Genomic DNA, 25,635 nt, shown 5'->3' with positions numbered 1-25,635 from the left:
CCATTTTCCCCAATGTTTTTATTTTAAGACTTTTTCAGGTCTAAATCATAATCACAGTTGTAAAATAAGGGTACAGCATTAATCCAGGTTCAAACAAGACAGCTATTAAAGATGTGAGGTAAAATGAGGAAATAATTATTGGTTTTATAAATGCTATGGCTTATTTTAATGTTTTTTATTTACTTATTTTAAATTATCTTAAGTCATATTGAGACCTCATAGGACTGAATATGAGTTTTTTACTTAATTATAAATTTGTTATTATTATTATTTTTTTATTATTATTATTTGAATTATTTTTGTCGCATACCATTCTTTATTCCCCCTTCATGATGGGCTTATGGGCTTTTTAATGCTATTATTTTAAGTGCTACTTTTATTGTGGGCCTTTCAGCTAAATACACACAGTAAAACAGTTATGAAACAATTCAAACACTTCAAAGAAGTCAGCATTCAATTTCAATTTATTCAGTTACTTCTCAACGCCTCCGCTTTCTACGCGCTTTAACTACATTTCCCATAATTCCCCTCAAGACTTCCGGTGGAGATCGAGCGTGTGTGAGCGCGGTAAGTATTGTGGTGTGAAAACAGTCGTCTATTTAATTTTGAATGGTTTGACGTTTATCTGTCATGTTGAATAACCTAAACGACAATCTTCATAGTTAATCATTCTGCTGTTTGTTACTGTTTAAGACTCAGAGTTCAAAGTTAGTGTGCTAATAATTAGCATGTAGCAGCTTAACAATAACGTTACATTGCAGCAACAGGACTCGATTCATTGAATGGACAGAATCTGCATTACTTAACGATGCGTTTCCAGGCAACAGGAGGCCGGTGACGTGAAGATGCTGCGCAGGAAGCCCACGCGCCTGGAGCTCAAGCTGGACGACACAGAGGAGTTTGAAAGTGTCAAGAAAGAGCTGGAGGTAAAATTCTGATCAATTCCACGTAGGACTGAAAATGTGTAGGTAGTGTCATCATCCATGCAACCATCAGTAAAGGAGGAAAAACTTTGGGAGAAACCAGGCTCAGTCGAGCCATAAGCAGTTGGTAAAACAAGCTAAAGAACTGAATACTACCTTGAAAAAAAACTGATGTACTAGAAGAAGCTGGTTTATCTCTACTTTTCCTTAACCCCATAATGCTCTGCGGCGATTATGAGAGTAACTTAAAAAAAAACTGTAAACAGTCAGTGAAAGTTTAAGTCTAAGGACGCAATAAGCATTTTCCAAACCTGGGTCCAATGAGGTGACATTATTCTTCAGAGAATTGAAGCCTAGAATAAGAGGCGAGGATTTGGGAAGAATAATTAGAGATTCTAATTTTCATTCCAGTGAATTACTCACGGGACATGTATCACAAATGAAATCGTATTTTTATTTTAATAATCTCCCCATGTCTTTCCCATGTCTGTCCAGAGTCGAAAGAAACAGAGGGAAGAGGTGGATGTAGTTGGTGTGGCCACATCCAGCGAGATGAGCGGAGCATCCGCTGGCGGGACGGACGGGAAGACCAGGGAGCAGATGATCCATGAGCGGATCGGTTACAAACCCCACCCAAAGCCCAACACTTTGCCATCACTTTTTGGGAACCTTCAGTTTTGACAATTTGCAGACATGAAAAGTGGACTACAAGGTGTTGGAAATCTGCATCACAAACATACATAATCTGATTTGATATCAGCTGCCCTGAAATAGACAAAGCCTTTTGGTTAAATGTGTGTTTGTGACAACAGATACAAAGGACTATTTTTCTACAGCATAAATTAAATCTTGTTAGCTGGATGTAGGAAATTGTGTCTTTTGGCTTCACTGTAAATACAAGAAGGAGAAACATTTTATAGGTGAACATCAAAAACAGGTTGGTTTATAAATGAGGTGGTCACAACAATTATTATTCAGATAATACTATATTTATTAGTTTTCATTGATTACAGTACTGTTTATATTTCAAACTCTACAGACATGACTGAACTGTAAACAGACTGAGAAATCTTAACATTGCCTCAGCACTGGAAATAAGGTTCAGCGCTTCTACACAAAGGCTTGTGGTTTTTCCCTCTTAAGATGATGAAGACTTGCTTTGCTTTTAAAATAAATCTGCAAAATTGATCAAAACCACAGATCCAGTTCTGCTACAAAAACATGATGTGAATACTTTCTTTTAGAACAGCTTTTCTGCTTTTAACTAAAATACTTTAAATCATGGTTTGAAATAGGTGGTTTTGCGATTTTCTCAGTAAGAAGGCCTTTATTTTTTTCAAGCAATTGAGACGCTCTTTGGGCACTTTAATTGGGTCCCATATGTAAAAGACACACCCCTTTTAATTAAGGAGCATAATTATCCCCAATTTCAACATATAATTCACATTCTGGACTGGAACCCTGTAACTATCCGAGCGATGACCTTATTATCTTGAACAGCTCATGATTTGCACAACATCACAAATGTGCCAAATTTACATTTTAAAAAATGTCATAACATAAAAAGATTGTCAGAAGACTGATAACAAGTACACTGTAATCGCAGGGTGTCCCAAATATAAATTATAAAAAGAAACCGTGACACTGGCATCAGATATGATTTATTTTCCACCAGTCTCTCCATATTTACTTAAAAACTCTCCAAAGGGTGCAAAGTTCGACTTTGTCCCAAAACCTCTCTTTCTTGTGCAAACATCACTCAGTCCAGTGTTTATGTCTAAACAATGGTCGCTGATTATTAACCACAGTTTCAATGATTTGAAACACTTGGCCATAACAACCTCAAAAAGCAAAAAAAAAAAACACCCTCCTGCCAGTAGTGCTTGTATATTGGGTCCACCAGATCCAGTTTTGCTTCTAGAGTCTACAGTCGCCCTCTTGGGTGTATGTGTGTGGTCCCTCATTTAAGGCAAAGGGTTTATTTAGGTTGTTTCACACCCAGAAGCACCTTCATGAGCGTAATAATCCATGAGATCAAATGATTATTACAAATAATGTCAGTTGTGGCTCTCAGCACTATGGAGGTAGACTGTGCACTCATGTGTGATTACTGGGACGGGATATGAAATCTGGAGCTGATTTGAATAAAACAAATCAAAACAGAGCTTTAAAAATAATAGAGCCACTTGGCTGATATTAACCAAGACGAATGAATTCATATATTGCTCTGCACATGTAGAGTTGCGGTGCATGTTGGGATTGTGAATTGAGTGTTTTTTTTTTTTTGTTTTTTTGAGGTTACACACAAGAGAGGTTAATGACAATGTTCTGTAATATCAACCACCACTGCCTTCTTCCAGCTGAACAGGAAGTAGCCGAGGCCGGCGCCCGCCGCCACTGCGATGCACAGGTACCCGTTGTACGTCATGAACACCAGCATGAGGAAGTAACTGACCACCACTTGGATGATGTGAAGAAAGGTCTGGAGAAAGTGTGCGAGACTCAGCATTCGCTGGCTGGAGGAGAGAACAGAAGAGGTGCTTTTAGTTCATTAGAGGATTACAAATGTCAGGTCAGCAGTGAGAAGAGAACCGGTCAAATGCATGTTTACCTCACAGAGGTCACTCGTGTGGCAGTGACTACATACACGGGAAGGTAAAATCAGTCTAAACAGGCTTAAGATTGAGTCATGTTTGCCTGTTTTTCACTGACCTCATCATTCAAAAAGCAGGGATGAAAGGAAAAGGTTTTAAATCAAGAGCCAGGTGCTGCTTGAAAAAGACACTGAAAAAAAAAATTGCATAGTATACTAATAAGTTGACATATCTTATATTTATGCATCTTATAACAAAGATAATATCGGAATCATTTTGCTTTAGTACTAACACTATAAAGGCCATTTATTTAATTTAGCAAGCATGTCTTTATATGATTATGAACTATTATCATTTGCCAATGTATTGGTAAATCTAATTATGAGATAAAGTCCAAACTGTGAGATAAATGAAATTTTTAAAGTTAATTGTCTTATGACTTTAATCGCAGAATTGCAACTGATTTCTTAATTTTAACTTTTATGTTATATTATGACTTCTCAATTTTGAGTGTCAAAACTATGGCTTATCCCATGATTTCCACTTTGTTATTTTGACATTTTAATCACAATTTTTACTTGATCAGGTTTGAGTTTTTTTTATTATTTTTTATTTTAGATTTATGACTTAGTATGTCATTATTCTGACCTTTTATTTTATTATGACTTTCTATCTCATAATTATGACCTAGTATGTCATGCATCTGAAATGTCATCTCATAATTTAGATTTCTTATCTCATAGTTATAACTTAATGTCATTGTCTTCTGATTTTTGAACTGAGGCAGAAATAGACTTCCATAAACCCCTGCCCAACAGATCCAGCAAACTGTCAGATTGGTTTAGATTTGCCATGTATACTTTTTGGGTTTGTAATTATTAAAATAATGTTAACGTTACTATGACACACACATATACATATACATATACATATACATATACATATATATATATATATATATATATATATATATATTACAGGACCATTTGGTTGGGGCTAATGGTCACGTTTATGGAGCAGTTTCAAGCTTTATAACTTGAAGGTCAACATGCAATTAATTTCGCAACACTTCTGACTTTTATCATGTCATGCAGTTCATGTGAAACTGAATGGCACACATGTCCTGATAACTGCTGAAAGGAAAAGTTCCTTCAAGTGCATGAAAGATTACTAAGACAATATCGTGAAATGATGAATCATTCACAATAAAACTGGGGAGGTTGACCAAGAAAGAAGTCTTTTTTATATTGCATTTACCAGAGGTGTCAAGTAACGAAGTACAAATACTTCGTTACTGTACTTAAGTAGAAATTTGGGGTATCTATACTTTACTTGAGTGATTATTTTTCAGCCGACTTTTTACTTCTACTCCTTACATTTTCAGGCAAGTATCTGTACTTTCTACTCCTTACATTTTAAAAATAGCTTCGTTACTGCTATTTCATTTTCGGCTTGTTTTCATTCCGGCTTGTCATCATTCAAAAAAAAAAAAAAAAAAAAAAAAACTATCCAGATAAATCGCGCCATCCGGATGGATTGAATTTGATTGTGGTTGGATGAGAAGTATAAACATATACCATTCCGACACCCTATTGGTCTGTACGCGATCCATCACACCTGCACGTGACACAAATCACATCACACTCGAGCAAGGACATAGACAGTTTTTGGGTTCGTTTATAAAAAAATATATTTCTTAAAAGTAGGGTTGGGTATGGAACCGGTATCCCGATCGCCTCAGTCAGTCCGCTTAAATTCCACATGAAACCAGCATCAGACCGGTCTCCTCCCGTCTTTCAGCGCGCTCTTCAATCCACAGAGGAGAAGACCACGAACGGAGCAGCGCATGCGCACTTAAACAAACAGAGGACAAGAGGTATGTGTTTATCGATAGATTGTTAGAATATCTGTGCAGTTCTTTGTCATAAATACAGTTTACAAAAGGTCACGAGATAGCAGTCGGTTTCTCATCTGTAAAGTTTTCGCTCATCACACCACAGCCGTTTCCTCCAGCGAAAATCTAACCCTTAACACATATGAACGAACACATACTTTAATTACACTTACTTAAATATACTTAATTTAATCATACGTACTTTATACATACACTACTGTGCAAAAGTCTTAGACACGTTAGTATTTTCACTTAAAAGAATGGTGTTCGGACAGTTATTTATATATTTTATTGTAGTGTGTCAGTATAAAATATCAGTTTACATTTCCAAACATTCATTTCGCCATTGTCAAACTGCTTGTGCATTCAAAATCACACTAGATTATTATTAAAATTAATGGCAAATTGATATTTCCTACTGACACACTACAGCAAAAGATATAAATAACTGTCTTAAAACCCTTTTTGGGGAGAAAACACTAATTTTTCCATAAGACTTTTGCACAGTACTGTATTTTAAAAACGACATTGTTGCTACTTTATAAAGAATGACCATACAGTAATTCACAGAACTGATTTAAGACAGTGACAGACAGCACTCATCTTAACTAAATATCAGAGTGAGTGACAGAGATACAGTAGAAACATTATGTGTGGTTTTGTATTAAAATAATGACCCAGATTGTGAAATACATTTATTAGCCTTAGATTAAGGGAAGCACAACTTGCACAACAAGCTATGGATTTATTTTAAATATTTGTAATGTTCTTTAAAGTTATCCATAGTTTTTTTGTGGTTCTTTTTTTTTTAAGTATAGGTTCAGGCACCGTTTAGGAGCCGGTACCGTTTTAAAAGTATTGAAAAGGCACTGGACCCTACTTAAAAGTTATTATTTCTCACTGGCTCATTTACCAAATGAGTGCTTTTTCTTCGTCCTCCACAAATTAAGCTACTGTAGGTAGTTCGGTAGCGAGACGTTTTAATAAATTAGCGTTTTCGATTGACGATGTGATTGACAATGTTGTGATAAGTAGGCTATACCAACTTTGTAACTCGTTCCCCCCCGAACACTGGACATAGCAGACGTATGTACCGAATACAAGAAGCTATCAATCAAGAAAGTATCAGGATTATGATTTCTTTTTCAGTTTTAGTTTTTGATTAATCACAAGTTATTGATGACAAGCCTCTGAAGTTTGACTTTTTGCACCATAACAATACTTATTGGCAACTAGTCATCATATGTCTAGTCCTTTAATGTATTTGCATTGTACTAAAGTGCGTTCATTTTAAATGGGCATATATGCGGCTGAGGAAGACCTGAAGGTCGAAACGTTGCTTGATTAAATTCCTCTGGAGCAGTAGTTTTCAGTGTTCAGACTTCACTTCTTTATTTGTCTATATCATTCAGTTGTCTCGCACCTGCGTCCTAATTGGATGTTTGGGATGTGCACACCATCTTAATGGCATTTTTTTCCCCTTACATTACTTTTACTTTTATACTTTAAGTAGTTTTTTAAACCAGTACTTTTACACTTTTACTTGAGTAAAAAGCTTGAGTTGATACTTCAACTTCTACAAAAGTCTTTTTAAACCCTAGTATCTATACTTCTACTTGAGTAATGAATGCCAGTACTTTTGACACCACTGGCATTTACTAACACCTGTGCAGACCTTCTGAAAACATGAGTACTGTATTCACTGACCCGACTGTTTTATGCGTCTCCATGAGCACGGTGCCATCAGCTCCTGGGACAGGCATGGAGTTGTAACGCACGTTCACCTGATTCCTTCTCAACAGGAACTCGCGGCCGATCTTCAGACCCTCGTAGAACACAGCCAGCAGGAACACACCAATGCACGCCCCTACCATTTCTAGAGAAACGTTACAACACAAGAAACCTTACATTAGCCGGGTTTCCATCCAAAGTTGAGAATTTAACTTGTGAGCTAAATTGGAATATCAAACAAAACATTTGCGAACAAGCACCGTATATGACCATATAACAACATTTTAGATGCTGTGGAACAAGATAAGTCCGCTGGTTAGTCAGGATTTACCGTCCCATAGCGCAGTCACATTACTTTTTTGATGCGTTGGGAGGAATTTATTGGCAAAATGTATTTCCATCTCCCGTTATTCGCTTGAACCTTTTTCACACAAGTCAAAAACCACCTCAAGTGAGTGTAAAAACATTTTTGCGAATTGAGGCTTTTTTTATTTATTTTTTTTTATTTTTTCAATCACTTCAATCTGATACGATAGTTCGAAATGCACATAAAAACAGGGTAACAGGAACCCAGCTACTGTTACCTTCTTAATACCCCAGTGCAATCTAACTTCCTGGTTAAAAAAATGTCCTGCTTTGTTCTCAAAATTAAGATGCATCAGCTTACTAAAACTAGTACAATCTAGTAAAACCTGTATGACATTCTAAACATGATAAATAGATAATGTTGGAGGCCAATGACTTGCAATGTATGGATGAAAACAGAGCAAAGCATCTTACCTCCTGGTGTGTTGATGACCAGCCCAGCAAATAGCAGCTCCACATTTTTGCAGCCAAAGTAGAAGGTCATTTGCTGAAAGTATAAATGAAGCAACATTTTCAACTTATGTTGAACCATAACGAAAACCACAATTCTAATAATATGTTAATGAAGAAGCAGTCTTACATCCACTGAACAACAGGATTAAATGAACATAACATTTGTGTTTGACACCCAAACTTAATGAACTCCAGCTTGTCTCACCATCATCATCATGTGATCCCCATGGCCCATGTCGGGGGATGTCGTATGGTCCCCATGAGGGTCAGAGATAGCAGGCGCCATGGTTGGGTGCACATGGTCACTGTGTGGATCTGACATATTCATCTCACTGAACAGAGGTTCTGGGGAGAGATCAGAGCGCAAACATTCTTAAAGATTCAGGGATTCACCGATATGAACATTTTGGCCGATAACCGATAATTCTTATTATTTGTTTTATTTTTATTTGAAAGCCGATAACCAATATGCTGGCTGATAAATCTGTATCCAAGTTTTTATATACTTTTTGAGAGCCTGATTATAAAAAATGTCTCATCATTAAAAGGCACATCCCAAAACAATTCAACATAAGCAGCCTGGTTTGAACAGGGAACTCTCCCATTACCAAATTTCATCAAAAAAAGTCAAATAAATAAATAAAATAATGCATTAATAATGCTTACAAATTGTCTGAGATCAAGCGTTTCTGTTTCAAGTGTATCGGCTTTAGGATATTAGGATATCGGCCAGATTTTCTTATTGGACCGATACAGATAACAGAAAAAAAAAAAGCATAAGTTAGCATTTATCGGCCGATACCGATATGGGCCGATATATTGTTTCCCTAGTTGTGTGTTTTGACAACTCTCTAGAATAACAAAGAACTGTTCTTCAGTTTATTCAATTACTGTTCTGCTAAATGAAAGGAGAACATACTCCAGCTGAGTGGTTTTTAGCAGCTGTATTCATTCATTCATATAGCATTCATCTGTAAAACGCAAACGAAGATATTTTGAACAAAACCTATGAGATTTCCAACCCTCCACTGAAAGTCTACTCTGTTTCTGTGTATTAAGTGAAGTCCCTGCTTATTTTAAATTCATAAAAAGCGTTCAAATTCTGACTAAACAACAACAGATACAAGAGACCTTCGGTAATTGAATATCTCCACAACCCCAGGCTATTCACTTTGACAACATTGGCCAGATAATATAATACGTACCTCTATAAAACAATTACTTTCCCCATTAAGCAGCAAACAGGCTTTCCTAAAGGTTCGGGACAGCCTCGGGGATAAAACACACATCACAGATGACTGTATGTGACACACAGCAGACTAATGAATGCATTATCCATACTCTCTGTACTAACCATTAGTCAGCGACAGCGTGCACTTGCTTGACTAAAAAAGTTACTCTTTTACAAATCTGGAATGAAAATTTCCCTCATATTTAGCCCAGATTCATAAACCCAAACAATGTCAACCCTTTATAATGAGCAACGAAAGATGGGGAAAAACAACAAATTCAGAAAATAAATGTCAGCTTGTATCCTGTCTTCCTAATCACCGTCCAGAAGTTGTCACGAAGTAAAATGTATCATGTGACTACTCTTATAGCATACAAAATGTCTTCACACATTTTACAAGTCAGAAAGTATAAAACATGTACAAGATCCCTTCTTAAATGATCCCCAATTATTTTTTTTATTTGTTTGATGTATCTTGGTAGTATGTTTCTGGTATTTATTTTTTATTTTTTTTTAATTGGCATGTAAATAGTAAATTCTATGGCAGATTACACAGTAATTATTTAGTACCATGGTATTAGCATTTAACATACCATGGATGGCTAAGTGTTGCATTAATTCATTTCTGTCATTAAAATCTGAAACAAAGGAAGAAACTGCACAACACAAAACAAAATGAAGAATTTCCCCAGAAATAACTCACCCAAGGAAACCCGTCACCTCAGCTGGCTTCCTTCTCAAAGTGTCTCTCGCAAACAGGTGCAATTATCGTCTAAAGTTCAGCACCACAGCAATAGGGTTCATGAAGAGCAGTAGGAATCTAGTGTGCAGCTCGCCGTACAGCACTGACTTCTCATGTGACCTCTCATCTGCTTTTCATTTCCCTTTTCTGCCATTAATCCAATCACAAGGTTTTAACCACACCCACTGAAAAGACCTCCTCTCTTCATCCACTCTTACTCACTATAGATCCAGTCAAAAGTTATTCTCTATTATGACTATTTTACACATTTATTTTACAAATCTTAATAACACATATGGAAGTAAGGCAATAATGTAGTGCCCACAAAACGACAATTTTGTATTGCATCCCTTCCCAAAGTAACCACCCTCACCCCCTTTTTTTTTTTTTTTTTTTTTTTTGTGAAAATAAAGTAAAACACATTCAAATGTATACGTGTGCATTTGCTTTTCCCATCAAAGTGCTGTTTCTTGATAAATGTTCAAGAGTGCGTAAAATCAGACCTACATTCCAAAATATTCAAATTATTTTATGTCTTTTGCAATTCATCAAATTATGTGACGATTTATTTATTTGTTGGTAAAAGGCAGATTGGATGGGGACAGCCTTTTGCAAAAAAAATATTTTGCCCATTTTCTGAGTAAATGGTGGATGAAAACTAACTTCTAAATTACTAAATTCTAAATAATGTCAAGTCCAAACTTTTGATTACTTTGTGCAAACTAGATTTTTCCTCAACATTCATAACGCAAACCTGTGCTTCGGGACAGTACGTGTGTTTTAAGAAAAACATTATCAATGTTCAAAGATCAGCTTTTAACAATGTTCAACTGTACAAGGTTTCAGATTATGAGCTGTGTGCTTGTTACCATAAAGATAAACAACAGACAGTGTCTGAGTATTAAATATTTGCACAGCGATTTCAACTTTTATCATATTAATCGTTTCTTAAAAAGTGATTGTATCAATGATCTTTTAAATGCATGGAACGACAAGGATTTGGTCAATCATTACTGATGGTTATGATGTTCAGACCGCATTAACCTTCTCATTGGCAGGTCACAGAACAGAAATGCAAGCAGACGAATGTTGAGGGGGCAATATGAACTAGCATTAACTGTGTTCAATAGCACGAGTAGTGTAATCGTCCAGCTTTAGTGCAGAGGTCAAGGTGAGGCAGCAGTTGACTCATACGGAGCAGTTCAAAATTTCTCAACAGTCTACTAATCAAATGTTGAATTTGAATAAATGATTTTGTTAGGTTTAACAGAAATCATGTAAATAAAGTTGACCAAACAAATCACAAAGAGTGCAAAAGAAAAAACCCTTTAATGATTATGACAATAATTATTTTAGTAGTTTAGTCCCATCAATAGAGCTTATAAACCATGTGGGAAAAGAGCTGAGTCTGTAGGAACAATTCTCATGTTGTTTCATTGGAAGAGTTCATTTTGAAAAAGTACAAGGTCAAAATGAAAAATAAAGACATGCTCTGACGCATTCATTCCCAATAAGATCAATAACATGCTTTTAGAAAAAAGACAGGGTGAATTATCAATCCATGCTGGAAAATTCAGCTTATTTTTAGCACTATTCTAATGCTTTGCATTGTGCATTTTTCATTGCAAGCTAAACTTATTACTGTAAAGTTTAAAAAGAATTATATATTATGTACATTTAACATTACTTATATATCCTATTAGAGATTTTGTAGTTTCTTTTTTTTACATTTAAAATTTTTTAATTTAAAATGCATCAAGATTCAATAATTCTGTATTTCAGATTTTTCATATTACAATGATAAGATTTACAGAAAGAGGGGGAAATACAATTCTGATGCCAAATGGATGTTTGGCGTGTGTAACATGATCTAGACATTTGTTTGTGAGAATTCAGACGTGACTGAACGCTAAAAAAAGCAAACAGGATTGGGCTGTAATGCCAGATATTAAATTAAAAATGAAACAAAATGCACTCATGGCACTTGGATGCCACTCGTTCATTTGAGAAGAACCATGTGGTTAGTGAAACCAACAGATTTTGGTTTAAAATAAAAAAACAACTTGCAGACAGTCTTGCACAAAGTCTGTTTCAGAAACCAATATGAACAGTTTTATGGTAGTACCAAAGTCTAAAATGATAGTCTACATCACTGACATTCTGGAGAATGCAGATGAAATATAGCAAAGGACCTCATCCAACCAGGGTTTCCTGGATTTCTGGTTCAGCAAAACAATCAACCTATAAATAAACACACACACAATGAATCCAGGGACCTTCCTTCCCCCACTTTGATACTAAGAAGAAGAAAAAAAGTCTGTATTCAGGAACAAAAGCAAGTTATGAGAAGGATTGTTCCTTGTAGTCTAACAATAGTTACACATGCTTTCTTTTATTGTGCACTTTTTCACACAACCCTACCAGACCCATTTTATGAAAAATAATGAACAAACAACCATTGTCTCTCTTTCCAAAGAAAACAAATGAAAAGTTTAGTAGAATATTCAAGCTGCTGCTTTTCTCATCTCATGGCATGTAAGAGTTACATTGGACTTCAAGAATAAATTTCCTCACACAAAACTATATATAAAAAAAACAACAACATTGACTGAACATTGACAACATTGACGTTTTAATCAGTGCTTCTCAAGTAGTCCACTTGAGCTGATAGGGGCCTGAAGATATTTATTTTAATTCACACCTCAATTTTTTCTTTTCATTTGAAAAACCAGAGCACTGTCTTAAAAACATGGAAACTTCATGCAAATGTAAAAAAAAAAAAAATATATTAAAAACATTATACATTTTGTGAAACTCGTGATATCTGTGATATCTTCTAGTTAAGTCAAGCTGTACAATATGTTATTGGGTGGAAATTCTGAGTAAAAGATATCTGTAACAATCTTGATCCTTGATCCTCAATCAGTAGTTTTTTATATAAAACAGGTTTTTTTTTTTTTTTTTTTACTGAAATAAATCCGAAATAAGATCAAATATTAACATTAAATGCGAAAATCTACTTTGGCAACCAAATAAAATAAAATCGCAAATTACTAAAAATAACATTAAAACTATTAGGAATAGAAACTTATCTACAAACATAATCTATAAACAAATCTAAATTTAAAAGGCAATTATAAATAAATAAATACTCTATTAATATTACGGTTAAAATTATGAAATAAGCTAATTTTTTTTTTTTTTTTTTTATTTGTAAAGAAAGTCTTATGTGTACGGAACGATTGAGTTATTCCTTTCATTTTTAGCTTCAAACGTTGTTCAAGGGCACTCTAAAACTAATTATGCATAAGCACAGCGGACTGATATCGGTTTATAACTCAAGTTTATTAAAAGTCATAACATATGACCTGCATGACCAGCACGAACAACTATTTTGACAATAAACCAGCTTATATTTTACTTTCTGATGTAACGTTAGATACTAGAAAAAAATCAGACCAGCATTTATACTGCACAACCGACTCATTTAGACATTATCATCTGCTGCTGAGTAGAAATTATTACAAAATGTTGGTAATGTTAATAAGCAGGGCAAAGAGTCGAGAGCAGAAGTGTTAATGTCTTCTCAGAGGTCATGGCAACAGAGATTACAGAGGAAAAAACTACTTCTGTGAGCTGCAAAGACACACAAACCTCACCTTGACAGCATGCGACGGCCGCGTGCACAGGTTTCCTTCAGTGTCTTTGATATTAACTTCAGACCATCAGTTTCGAGAGGACAGAAAATCAGATCTGAGCAACGGCGAGATGCTCGAGATGCTTAGTGAAGTAGCTGTGAACTGTGAAGTGCGCTACAACGCGGAATGTATAATACACAATAAAAGTCTACAGCAAAAGCTCCTGAACAAGTTAAATTTTTATTAGCATTGATACTATAGTCATTTAAATCAATAAAAATACTTTCACACAAAATTATTTTTGTTAATATTTTTGGATTTTTTTTTTTTTTTTTTTTTTTACAAAATATAAGAAACATTTATAAAAATGTCCTAACTTCTAAACCGGTAAAGAAGCTGGTAAAAGATAAAAGACAAAACATTTCCCGTCTGTATTTAAATAAATAAAAAATTATTATTATTATTATTATTTTACCTATGATTAACATTTAGTCATGGATTACCGTATATCATCTAAATAGATGTCCAGGCATTGCGATGTATCCGTGGCTTTCACTCATGCCTGTGACGTGTTTCACGGTCGCGGCTTGAAGAGAAACAGCAAAAACCGGGAGTTAACAATAAAATGAATGTTCTACCTATTAGATTGTGTTTTATTCACGTCTACGCCTACAATAAGGCAAACATAGTAATTGCTGTTGTACAGTAAAAAAAATGCGCTTTATTGATGTGCGCATGCACAGAAGTTTTTGCTGTATTCTTCCAGTAAAATAAAGTATCGTTCTTGTTTCCACGTTTCTCCGTACTCCCGTTGCCACGTCAAGAAAATACGTGATGTTTACAAAGAATTGTATATAATTTTGTCTTTACGCGTTGGCAGAGTTGAATGCTTTTTTTTTTGACAATTATGCGCGTATAGCTTCTACATTCACTTAATAAGAATACATTTTATAAGTTAAATGTTGCACGGAGTCGAGGCCTTATGTTTTTACCACTGAAAATCAGCGTTTAAATTGAAAAATAAATAAATGAAGCGATATATTTATCTGAGTAGATATGTAAATATCATTTAGCTTTTTATTAAACTTATTCAGGAAAAGTCTGGGAGACATTTATTTTAGTGCAGTTGTTATAATCTAGTGACAACATTTAAACTACTTATTAAGTGCATGGATATATTATAATTTTATATATATATATATATATATATATATATATATATATATATATATAAGAATTAATAGGATTTTGAGAATTATACATTTTATAGATGAGCACAATATAGCTAAATATAGATCATAGTTAAACAATATTTGCCAGTTGTGCTCCTTCCGCATCACCCTAGATAAATAAGAAGAAGAAATTCAAATGAGGATCCATTTGTACAGACATTTATTAAACATTTCCACAGCAGGCTGAAACAGAGGAATATACCTACATATACAGAACAAGAGCTGAAGGAGGGAGTAAGAGGGCAGCTAATTTAATCACAAATACTACATTAAGCTAATGAGAATTATGAGCTTTATCACAAAAGCGCCACTGACAAAAAATACTTTACTGTATACATCAATTAGATAAAACAACATCAGATTACTTATAAATTAAGAATGTAGCATTGAGATACAGACACTCATACAAACATTTAAAGGTATCATTCACAAAGAAATAGATCACTCTGATAAACCGGACAATATTACAGTTAATTAAGAGAGCAGAGACAAAGACTCGCATTGGCTCATATCAAAGATATAGATGCACACAATGAAAAACACTGCAGTGATGTGTATGTAAAGTACCATGACCTTTGATAGGTTTATGTTTCAGTGAGCATCTGTCTAAACCACAGGGAATGTGTTGTTGTAAAGTTGATAAGAAGTGTATTATTAAGCAGTGTAGTGCTTATTATGATTGTAACATGATATGTCCAGTAGCAGTCTTTGTCTCAGTGCTTTGTGGGTCTTGAGGGACTGTAACGGACATGGTGGTTGGTCAGAGGTGTTTATCCAGCGACACGGTAATTGGCATGGATCTCTGGCTTGATGTCGCACACCATCTTCAGCAGGTTTGCAAGCACAGCTTCCTTGTTCTGCTGATAGCTGATCTGGATGCAGCGCATCTTATCCACGGTCTCCTTATCCACCTCTACAGCGGAGTTTCCATGGGACCCCAGTGCCTGCAACAGGACATTAACTTGAAGTAATATTCAGAACTAAATACTAATGCACATGTATCTTACTTCAGATTGGGGTATTATTATTATGTTTTTTTTTTCCAGATTTGTCATTTGCTTCCTAACAAGGCTTGCGACCCCAAGAGGTTCGTGATGGAACTGCAGAGATTATTGTAAGAGTTTAATATAAGTATTTACTGAACAATGATATTTTTACCATATAGTAAAAGCAATAACTCAAAGGTGTTTCAAAATTAAAATCGTTCTTAATATTAAAGAATAGCAGAGTCGACTCTACAACTATTACAATAAATGCACTGAGAAACAATTTCGTTTGGAATCATTTTCAGAACGATTGTTTATTTCAGCTGATGAATGATACAAACATTGGCAGCCGATCAGAATCCATCCTGGGCATTATTCAAACTGGGAGAAGTCCTGAAATTAAAATACCAACTGCCAATAACCAGACACTTGAAATCATAATAAAAGCACTCCTCAAAACAGAGTACCAATACACCTTTTGACAAGATTTTCCCCTTGTAAATAAAAAAGGCACTGCAATGGATACAAATGGATCCTTAAACCAGAATTGACTGAATCTCACCGCAGCCTCCTTTGTCTTGAACTCTTTCTCTCTTTGCAGACGGTACTGCTCAATCTCAGCCTGCGCCTCCTCTTTGGCTTGCTTCAGACGGCGATTCTTCCCTATTAAAAAATACACACAATGCTCATTACTGAAATAATACATGTGACGACTGTATAGGCAGAAGAAAAAATATTGCTCTCTGCAGGGAAATTCCTCTCTTGTATGGGAAATGAGAGCCAGCAGCAGAACATCTCTATAAAAACAGGAACCGAGTGAATGTTTAGTGAGTCAGTGTCACTGGGACACTTAATTTAAGAAGATTTTTAGTAAACTTACAGTCATTCTTTACCTTACTATAAAGAACAGACATGAAACTTGAACAGGGCACAAGAAAAACAACAACAACGAAAAAACATCAAGTCCCAAAGAAAACCACGAGCGGAAAGCTGACTTCTTGTGTTGAAATGTAGCTTTCACTTTAACCTTGGGTTTTAAATCTTTAACATCCTCATTGTAAATTAGCCAACAATAATCATTTAGTTACATGTCATCAACTGGTAAATATTATCCATTATAGAGGATTATCTTACAGAGCTGTTAGCAAGTCTGTCACCCGAAAAACAATCAATAAAACCTTCATTGCCTAAATTGTGTTGACATTTTATATAATATGATCAGGGAAATGGATTTTCAAATAAAATACATTTTCTCTATTTGTTATTTATTCAATACATATAGAAAACATCGGCAGTGACTTGCTGGGCAGTTAGCATGTTAGCTAAGCGCTAGTCTGCAGCAATGACAAGCAAAACGGCAACTTACTTTTACGGGCTTCTGCGACCTTTTCTGCGGCTCGTTTCTCCGCCTGCAGCAGCTGCTGGATGCCCTGAGACTGGCTCGCCATGGTTCAGTACTGGATGTGTTTAAACACTGCGGATAGGAGGTCTGCGTGTCCGTATCTCCCGCAGCGTAGAAGGTCGAGTGATCGTCAGCTGATTGAGCGTCACGCGGATCCGCTGATGACAGTCACGTGACAGAGAACGCGTCACAATTTAACACTTCCGCCAGAGGGCGCGGGTTATTCATATGATATAATTTTAAAAAACACACACACACACACACAAGAAAATTATTAAAACTACATCAAAATGAGAACTGAAACTATAAAAATGAACTCAAAATAGTAACAAAAACTACAATAGTGGATGAATGATATTAAATAGCAATTAAATAACACCTGTTATTTGTTTCCAAGCTAACACACACACACACACATACAATTTAACTTGTTGATAACCAATTTCAAGAACAAATCAACAAAATAATATTTACCATTTGTATGTTTTTGTAGTAGAAAATATACATAGACAAACAGATAGACAGACAGACAGACTGACTGACAGACAGAGAGATAGACAGACAGACAGAAAGACAAATTAGACAGATAGACACACAGACAGACTAGACAGATAGACAGGTTAAACAGACAGACAGACAGACAGACTAGACAGATAGACAGACAGACAGACAGACAGATTACACAGACAGACAGATTAGACAGATAGACAGACAGACAGACAAATAGATAGATAGATAGACAGACAGACAGATAGATTAGACAGATAGACAGACAGACAGATAAGCCCCTTTCACACTGCACGTCGGACCCGCAATATTTCCGGAACATTGCTGGGTCGCCTTCTGTGTGAAAGCAACCACGTCCCGGAATTGATTACCGAATTGAACCCGGGTCGGGGACCTAGTAACATTGGGGGGTTCGACCCGGGATGAGTGCTGTGTGAACAAAAGCCAGATCTAATTCCGTGTCGAAGTGATGACGGCGCGTTATCGCGCGACTCTTTTACTGGCTGTTTTGAAGGAAGATCAACGTTTGCGAAGAAAACACATGTGCAAACTGTAATGAAGCAGAGATCAGTTAGTTACTCACTTTCCGCGCTGACGCCGAGACCATTTGCTTGCTTCAGTGAAAGTATAACGTGCCTGGCGTTGTCGACTCGTACATTACACGTCACGCGCTGATGTCACGTGTCCTTACAGGATCTTCAAGGGTTGTGTGTGAAAGCACGCACATATACCGGGTCATCACTGGCAGTGTGAAAGTGCCAAATCTAGCGATCAGGGACCAATTGCAGGAACACTTTACCCCTGTATTTGCCAGAATGGCAGTGTGAAAGGGGCTATAGATAGACAGATAGACAGACAGCCAACACTTTTTTGCTTTCAGCAGTGTGGGCAGGTGCCAAATCCTGCTGGAAAAATGAAATCAACATCTTCAAAAAGCTGGTCAGCAGAAGGAAGGAAGCATGAAGTTCTCCAAAATTTCTTGGTAAACAGGTGCAGTGACTTTAGTTTTAAAAAATCACATTGGACCAACACCAGCAGATGACATTGCACCCCAGTTCATCACAGACTGTGGAAACTTAACACTGAACTTCAAGCAACTTGGGCTATGAGCTTCTCCATCCTTCCTCCAGACTCTAGGACCTTGGTTTCTAAATGAAATATGAAACTTGCTCTCATCTGATAAAAAAGAGGACTTTGGACCACTGGGCAACAGTCCAGTTCTTCTTCTCCTTAGCCCAGGTAAGATGCCTCTGAGGTTGTCTGTGGTTCAGCAAATTCCTTGACACGTCTGTGTGTGTGGCTCTTGATGCCTTGACCCCAGCCTCAGTCCATTTCCTTGTGAAGTTCACTCAAATTCTTGAATCGATTTTGCTTGACAATCCTCATAAGGCTGCGGTTTTCTCAGTTGGTTGTGCATCTTTTTCTTCCACACTTTTTCCTTCCACTCAACTTTCTGTTAACATGTTTGAATACAGCACTCTATGAACAGACAGCTTTTTTGGCAATGAATGTTTGTGGCTTACCCTCCTTGTAAAGGGTGTCAGTAATGATTGTCTTCTGGACAACTGTCAGATCAGCAGTCTTCCCCCTGATTGTGTAGCCTAGTGAACCAAACTGAGAGAAGGCTCATGAAACCTTTGTAGGTGTTTAGAGTTGATTAGCGGATTGGCATGTGACCATATTCTAATTTGTTGAGATAGTGAATTGGTTGGTGGGTATTTGTTAAATGTGTGCCAAAATCATCACAATTAAAAGATCCAAAGGCTTGAAGTACTTCAGTCTGTGTGCATTGAATTTATTTAATACACAAGTTGCACAATTTCAGTTGAATTACTGAAATAAATGAACTTTTCCACGACATTATAATTTATTGAGATGCACCTGTAAATCAACAAGATTATAAAAAGTCTAGAGTGTGTTCATCGAGCTAACAGAAGAAATATCGCCATCTCATGGACAATTACATATTTAATTTACAGTACTCTGAATAGACCAAGGACATTTGGTGTCCCAGACAGACAGAAAATATGGAAGCATATGGGTAGCATTATTCAATTTGGGATGTAATATGCAAAATGACAATGCAATATGTAAAATGGCAATGGATTTCTGTATTTACATTTACATTTTCCAATACATTTGTGCAACGTTTGGTGCAAAATGAAAATGAAAATTAAATTACATAAGTTTAATTTGCCATTTCATACACCAGTTTTAATATGTAAAATGAATATTAATTTTAACGCTTTATAAGTTGCAAAATTAAAATGAAAATGTATTACAGAAATGATTAGATATGTCTAACATGTTCAAGCAAAAACTGTGGCAAAATTATCATTTAAATGCTATTTTTCTTAAATGCATTAACACTCACAGTCAAGACACTTACGATTGCATTTTCATTCAATGTCCCGCAATGAATGTAGCAAAATTCAAAGTGCACATTGAAAATGCATTTCGAGCCGATCACGTCTCCGCCCCCTCCCGCCCTGTCAATCACTGCGTGAACAAGGCGGGGCTTACAGAAGGTCAAGAGACTCAAGTGAGAGAAAATGGACAAGATAGTTGGCCCGTGTACGTTTAGATCATTTCGGTTTATGGCTTCAATATTTCATTCGCACTTGTGGGCGGAGCTAAAACGCTGCTTTCATCTGATTGGTCAAATCGCTCCGCTTTCAGCTTGGTCTTTTTATTCTTTCAGGCAGAATAAGAGTCAGTGCGAGTGAAGCACTGAAATGTCTGAAACTACACTCACTGTTAATTAGCATAATATTTGAATCAGATGTAGCTGGGCACATAATTTGTGCTGTCTAGACCTCCAAATTATTTCTAGGTTGTAGTATATGAATATTGTCCCACTGATAAATACAGTGCAAATAGTTCTCTCCCTTTGGATAAAAGTGAAGTAGAAAAAAAAAATCAATAGACGTTTATTTAGACGTGATCGGCTCGGAATGCATGTTCAATGTGCACTTTGAATTTTGCTACATTCATTGCGGGTCATTGAATGAAAATGCAATCGTAAGTGTCTTGACTGTGAGTGTTAATGCATTTAAGAAAAATAGCATTTAAATGATCATTTTGCCACAGTTTTTGCTTGAACATGTTAGACATATCTAATCATTTCTGTAATACATTTTCATTTTAATTTTGCAACTTATAAAGCGTTAAAATTAATATTCATTTTACATATTAAAACTGGTGTAGGAAATTGCAAATGAAAATTATGTAATTTAATTTTCATTTTCATTTTGCACCAAACGTTGCACAAATGTATTGGAAAATGTAAATGTAAATACAGAAATCCATTGCCATTTTACATATTGCATTGTCATTTTGCATATTACATCCCAAATTGAATAATCCTACCCATATGCTTCCATACTGACAGACATCTGCAGACCATCCATTTAATCTCAGCACACTGAGTGTAAGGGAGTGACTGGTTCCCACTTAAATTAAAGTATTTAAAAGTGTGTAAAACGGAGGTATTCAATCCCTTCAGCAGTTGAGTATTTAGACGAGCGGCTCAGCAGCCTCCTACTCCACACCCCTCGAGTCAATGACCTGAAAACGAGCACCTCTTTATCTTCTACTTTGAAATAATGACAATTCAGGGAGGTATATATACTAGTACTGTTTCCTGACCCACACACACACACACAGTGCTCGGAGGGGTCGAGTGGTGAACGTCACAAGCCAGTGGCAGCGCTGGAGCCGAGCGGAAACCCCTCCCGAATCCCAACTCAACTCCTCCAACCCGAGTCAAAGAAAAAGAGGAATACCGAGGAATCAGGAAACACGGACAAATACCACAATACTCCATTACAGTAAGTCAGTTAACTATTCTATCACATACGCAATGTTGTTCGCACGCGAATGGTGTTAGGTGTGGCGCGAGTCTCGGTTTTGCGCGTGTTGTGTTCAATTGTTGTGCTGTTTTTCCAAAGGAAAAGGCCAGGCAGCATTAGCAGGGCAGCGCTAGCAGCGGCTAACGTCCCACCAGCGCAGGAAAGCCAATGAACGTGTTCAGTAAGCCTATAAAATATGTTCTGCAGTTTGTCAACTGTCCGAGAATGTTATTTATGAAGGTTAGGGATGTGTGAGGTTGTGCTGTATCTGAACACAAAAACAGTCGCCCGTCACTCTTCTTAAACTTTTGACAACAGCGGTATGAACGGACTGTGCAGATTGCCAGCTAAATTGCGGTTTTCTCACCTTGACCAGCTCAGCCAATCGCATATTATTAGCATGTAATGTTATTCTGAGAGATGCATTGAGGAGGATTGCTTACAAGGGCTTTTTGTGGTTATTCCCATTGAATTGCGCTGGGGGGAAATCCTCAGTTTCCTCTTTTATATAATGATCATAAACTCTTTAATTACCCCTATCAAGCATTGCTGCGATTATGCTTTCTGTAGTCCTGAATGATGCACATCAGCGTTTGACAACCAAATGTTGAATACTATTTGTATGTTATTTATAATGTTAATTTTTTTAAACTGAAAAATATGCATGTGCTGGCTTTAAGTAAAAATGCCACATGTTTTAATATTTTGCAATAATGTATTGATTTCCATTCAATCCATATGTGCAAATACATTTCGTGGTCACTATATGCCCAAAATAATTATGCATGTGTTTTAATGGAGTAAATCATAATAATTGTACCGATCCCCAGTCTGTTTTGGTCGTTGATTAAGGTGTTGTTCATTTCCTGTGTGAAAGCTGTCACAACCACTGGGCTGAAAGACTCTGCGAGTATTTCTTTTAGTCACAGGTGGTAAAATTCATACAGAAGGTATTTTGCTTGGATTACAATCGAAGAAACACTCTGTAAGTCTTGGATCTAGCCATTTATGTTAACCTAAAGCGATGTTGGTCACAAGCAGCTGGGTTTGTTTACATGTTGTGTGTTTGGTGACCCGTTCCTCAGACGCACATTCCTCCTCCGGTGTGCTCACAAGTGCTATTCAAGCAGCTGAGCTCCCACACAGAGCTGTTCTGCAGCACACAGCAAATCCTCCTTGAGCTGGACTCCCACTGAAGTGCGTTAACCAGCCTAATTGTGTTATGAGTGAGAGATTATACAGCACAGTGGTTATTTTACAACTTTATGATGTGTTTTCATTGGTGGGCAAGGCTCTTGCTTTTGAGCTGTCCTTGAAATGATTGATTTCATTACATGAAGTTGTTTTCACACTTGGTTTGATTGCTTGGTCCGATCTGCTTCTGCAGGTCTCAGTTGACATTGTAAAGCATTTCACATTGTGAATAGGATCAAGTAAAGATACATATTTCTAGTGGTTATTTTTTTTAGTGACCTGTTCTGATATATTAGGGATTTAAAGCTGTTTTGTTGTGATATAACAGTATTTTATTGAAAGATATTAAATAGTACATGATGCAATTAAATTTATATTTATTTTACATACTATTTACTAAATTACAAATAAATAATTTATAATTGAATCAGTATGAAAAAAATAATTTGTTCTTAAAAAAAAACCCTGGAAATTTGAACAGATTACATGACAAATTTGTTCTTGAAATAGAAATCTCTTGATTCCATGCTACCATAGTATTTTTCTCAAATAAAGAAATAGTAAAAATCATCAATAGGAAGGAAGTGAACACTAACCAACAGTGCAGTCAGTAATTTGGTACGTCTGTTGCACTGGGAATAATATTTTTTCTCAGTTAAATACTGAAAAACACACATTTTAGATACAGTACACAATGAATATGACATATCAGCCAACTGGATATAATATAATGGAGCCTTTTCAGCATGCGGACATGAAAAACAACTGCAGACTTGGCAACACTGGTTGGCATTTACTACATAGATCCGTAATTTAAATGACAAGCTACACAAAATCGCTTTCAAAATCGCAGGCGATTCATTGTCAATTTTGAAAGTGATTTTGTGTAGCTTGTCAGTGGACTACGGCTCTGTGTAATAAATGCCACTCCACCTGAACCAGTGTTGCCAGGTCCACGGTTGGTTTTCATTTCTGCAGCTTAAAGCGACCCCAATCCCAATAGTGTGATATTTACCCCCTAAAACACGGTTGGGCTAGTTTTGGACTAGTTTTGAGAAGCAGATGGGCAGGCTTTGTTGTGAAAACCTGGCAACCCTGATCTGAACGCACACGCTGGAGATATACTAATCACAGGAACGCCTGTACTGACTAGATGCGCATGACAATTGCATTTGATTTTTTGCACAGCCCTAATGGTGTCCCATACTCGGAATTTGTGTTATGCATTTAACCCATCCAAATAGACATACACACACACACACACACACACACACGCACTCACATGGTGCATTGGGCAGCTATTTTTGCTGTGGTGCCCAGGGAGCAGTTGTGGGTTTTGGTGCCTTGCTCAAGGGTCTCATCTCATTCGTGGTATTGAAGGTGGAAAAGAGTACTGGTTATTCACTCTCCCACTTACAATCCCTGCTGGCACTGAGACTCGAACCTGAAACCTTTGGGTTACAACAAAGTCTGACCCTCTAACCATTAGGCCATGACTGCCCCCAATTTGTTGCACGTGCATCTCCAGTGACAGCAGAACTCTTCTTTCTAAATCCATGGATGGTCATTTAGAATAATTAAGTAAATACAAATAGCAGTAGCCTTTTTATTACTAAAAACGTAACATTTTAATATTCCATTTGCATTCTTTATTTAACATTTCTGTCAAATCATTTATTGAAACTTTTAAGACCGCAAACTGATAGTAAAAATGATAATAAAAAAAATCCAATCAGTTGCTGGTGAACAGAAATGAGTTCTGAAAGAAATAAAAATAAATCACTGTCTTTTCACATAAAGTATCATAAACTCCATTTCACGTTTTAGAAAAAATTGGCTTCATTACATTAAGGTGTCATTAGTTAACATTCACTAACAAGGAAATAAACTGCATTTATTAATCTTAATTCATGTTAATTTCAGCATTTTCTAATACATTATTAAAATGCTAACAATGAACAGTTGTATTTTAATTTAATTTAATTAATTGCATCCAAAATAAAAGTTTTTGTTTGCATAATATATGTATGTGTGTTCTGTGTACATTTATTATTTATATATAAATACACACACAAAGTGTATATATATTGAAAATATTTACATGATTTTACATGTCTATATATATATATATATATATATATATATATATATATATATGTTCATATAATTTATATTTATTATATAAACATACATTTTTCTGAAAATATACATGCTTGTGTGTGTGTGTGTGTGTGTGTATTTATATATACCTAATAAATGTACACAGCACACAAACATGTAAACAAAAACTTTTATTTTGGATGTGATTAATCGTGATTGTTTGACAGCACTAATTATTTCTACTAGCCTAAAACGTACTATTGTTAAAAAAAAAAAAAGAATAAATACTGTCACAAATGTATTGGCTGTTGTTAATGTTAACTAACACTACTTTGTGGGACCTTATTAGGGATGGCATGGTTCGTTGAAAAAAACCAGTTCGCTTCACCACACACGGTTCGGCATGCGCTGGGACCAACTTAAATCTGACAAAGCATCTGTAATATGGTTTGTTATAAATAACACGTAAAACAAACCGGGTTCAGCTAATATATGTTTCTGTTGATGCCTCAGAACTTGAGCATATATAAGGTCTCTCTGAAGTATTGTGTTTAAATGGACAAATTCACACAAAAATGATGTCAAATGCCGTTTTGGTAAGTATCCTACAGCAGACATAGCCGGCTGAACTTAGGCCACTGCATCAGTGCATTCTCTTAAAGTGACAGTATTTATATTAATCGAACAGCAACAACAAAGAAATCGCTTTTATAACTTTAATAAAGAACAATCTTTACAATTTATGTGGTTTTATTAACAAAGTTCGGGAGAAGCACGATCAGATAATCATC

The 25,635-nt window shown here is 36.0% G+C and overlaps 4 protein-coding genes across 8 annotated transcripts in view; 2 read left to right on the top strand and 2 right to left on the bottom strand.

The window, feature by feature from the left end:
* Positions 1-485: 485 nt before the first annotated feature.
* Positions 486-2,117, top strand: LOC127994437 (anaphase-promoting complex subunit CDC26). The gene is made up of 3 exons (XM_052591803.1): positions 486-567; positions 821-926; positions 1,419-2,117. The coding sequence occupies exons 2-3, from the start codon at positions 846-848 to the stop codon at positions 1,602-1,604; spliced, it is 267 nt and encodes an 88-aa protein (XP_052447763.1). The 5' UTR covers positions 486-567; positions 821-845; the 3' UTR covers positions 1,605-2,117.
* On the bottom strand, positions 1,891-13,763 carry LOC127994411 (high affinity copper uptake protein 1). Of its 2 annotated transcripts, none has more exons than XM_052591802.1 (5): positions 13,594-13,763; positions 8,167-8,306; positions 7,923-7,995; positions 7,119-7,287; positions 1,891-3,439 (listed from the first exon to the last, which is right to left on the bottom strand). In XM_052591802.1, the coding sequence occupies exons 2-5, from the start codon at positions 8,287-8,289 to the stop codon at positions 3,238-3,240; spliced, it is 567 nt and encodes a 188-aa protein (XP_052447762.1). In that variant the 5' UTR covers positions 8,290-8,306; positions 13,594-13,763; the 3' UTR covers positions 1,891-3,237. The 2 variants fall into 2 exon arrangements, with proteins under 2 accessions (XP_052447762.1, XP_052447761.1); XM_052591801.1 differs by lacking the exon at positions 13,594-13,763 and adding an exon at positions 9,896-10,063.
* Positions 13,764-14,947: 1,184 nt separating this feature from the next.
* LOC127994394 (V-type proton ATPase subunit G 1) lies at positions 14,948-17,336 on the bottom strand. Its single transcript, XM_052591800.1, has 3 exons — positions 17,157-17,336; positions 16,353-16,453; positions 14,948-15,748 (listed from the first exon to the last, which is right to left on the bottom strand). The coding sequence occupies exons 1-3, from the start codon at positions 17,236-17,238 to the stop codon at positions 15,575-15,577; spliced, it is 357 nt and encodes a 118-aa protein (XP_052447760.1). The 5' UTR covers positions 17,239-17,336; the 3' UTR covers positions 14,948-15,574.
* A 3,763-nt stretch (positions 17,337-21,099) lies between these two features.
* Positions 21,100-25,635, top strand: part of LOC127994242 (tyrosine-protein kinase Fer) — a 45,679-nt gene continuing 41,143 nt past the window's right edge. The window contains exons 1-2 of one of the 4 annotated variants that reach the window (XM_052591792.1): positions 21,177-21,529; positions 21,650-21,731. The gene's annotated coding sequence lies outside the window, so the exon portion shown is untranslated. Of the gene's footprint in view, positions 21,530-21,649; positions 21,732-25,635 lie in introns of those variants that run through there. The other 3 variants (XM_052591786.1, XM_052591785.1, XM_052591787.1) reach the window with 3 other exon arrangements.

The sequence above is a fragment of the Carassius gibelio genome, chromosome A5 (genome assembly GCF_023724105.1).
Source record: "Carassius gibelio isolate Cgi1373 ecotype wild population from Czech Republic chromosome A5, carGib1.2-hapl.c, whole genome shotgun sequence".
NCBI lineage: Eukaryota > Metazoa > Chordata > Actinopteri > Cypriniformes > Cyprinidae > Carassius > Carassius gibelio.
This window is presented reverse-complemented; position numbering and strand designations above follow the sequence as displayed.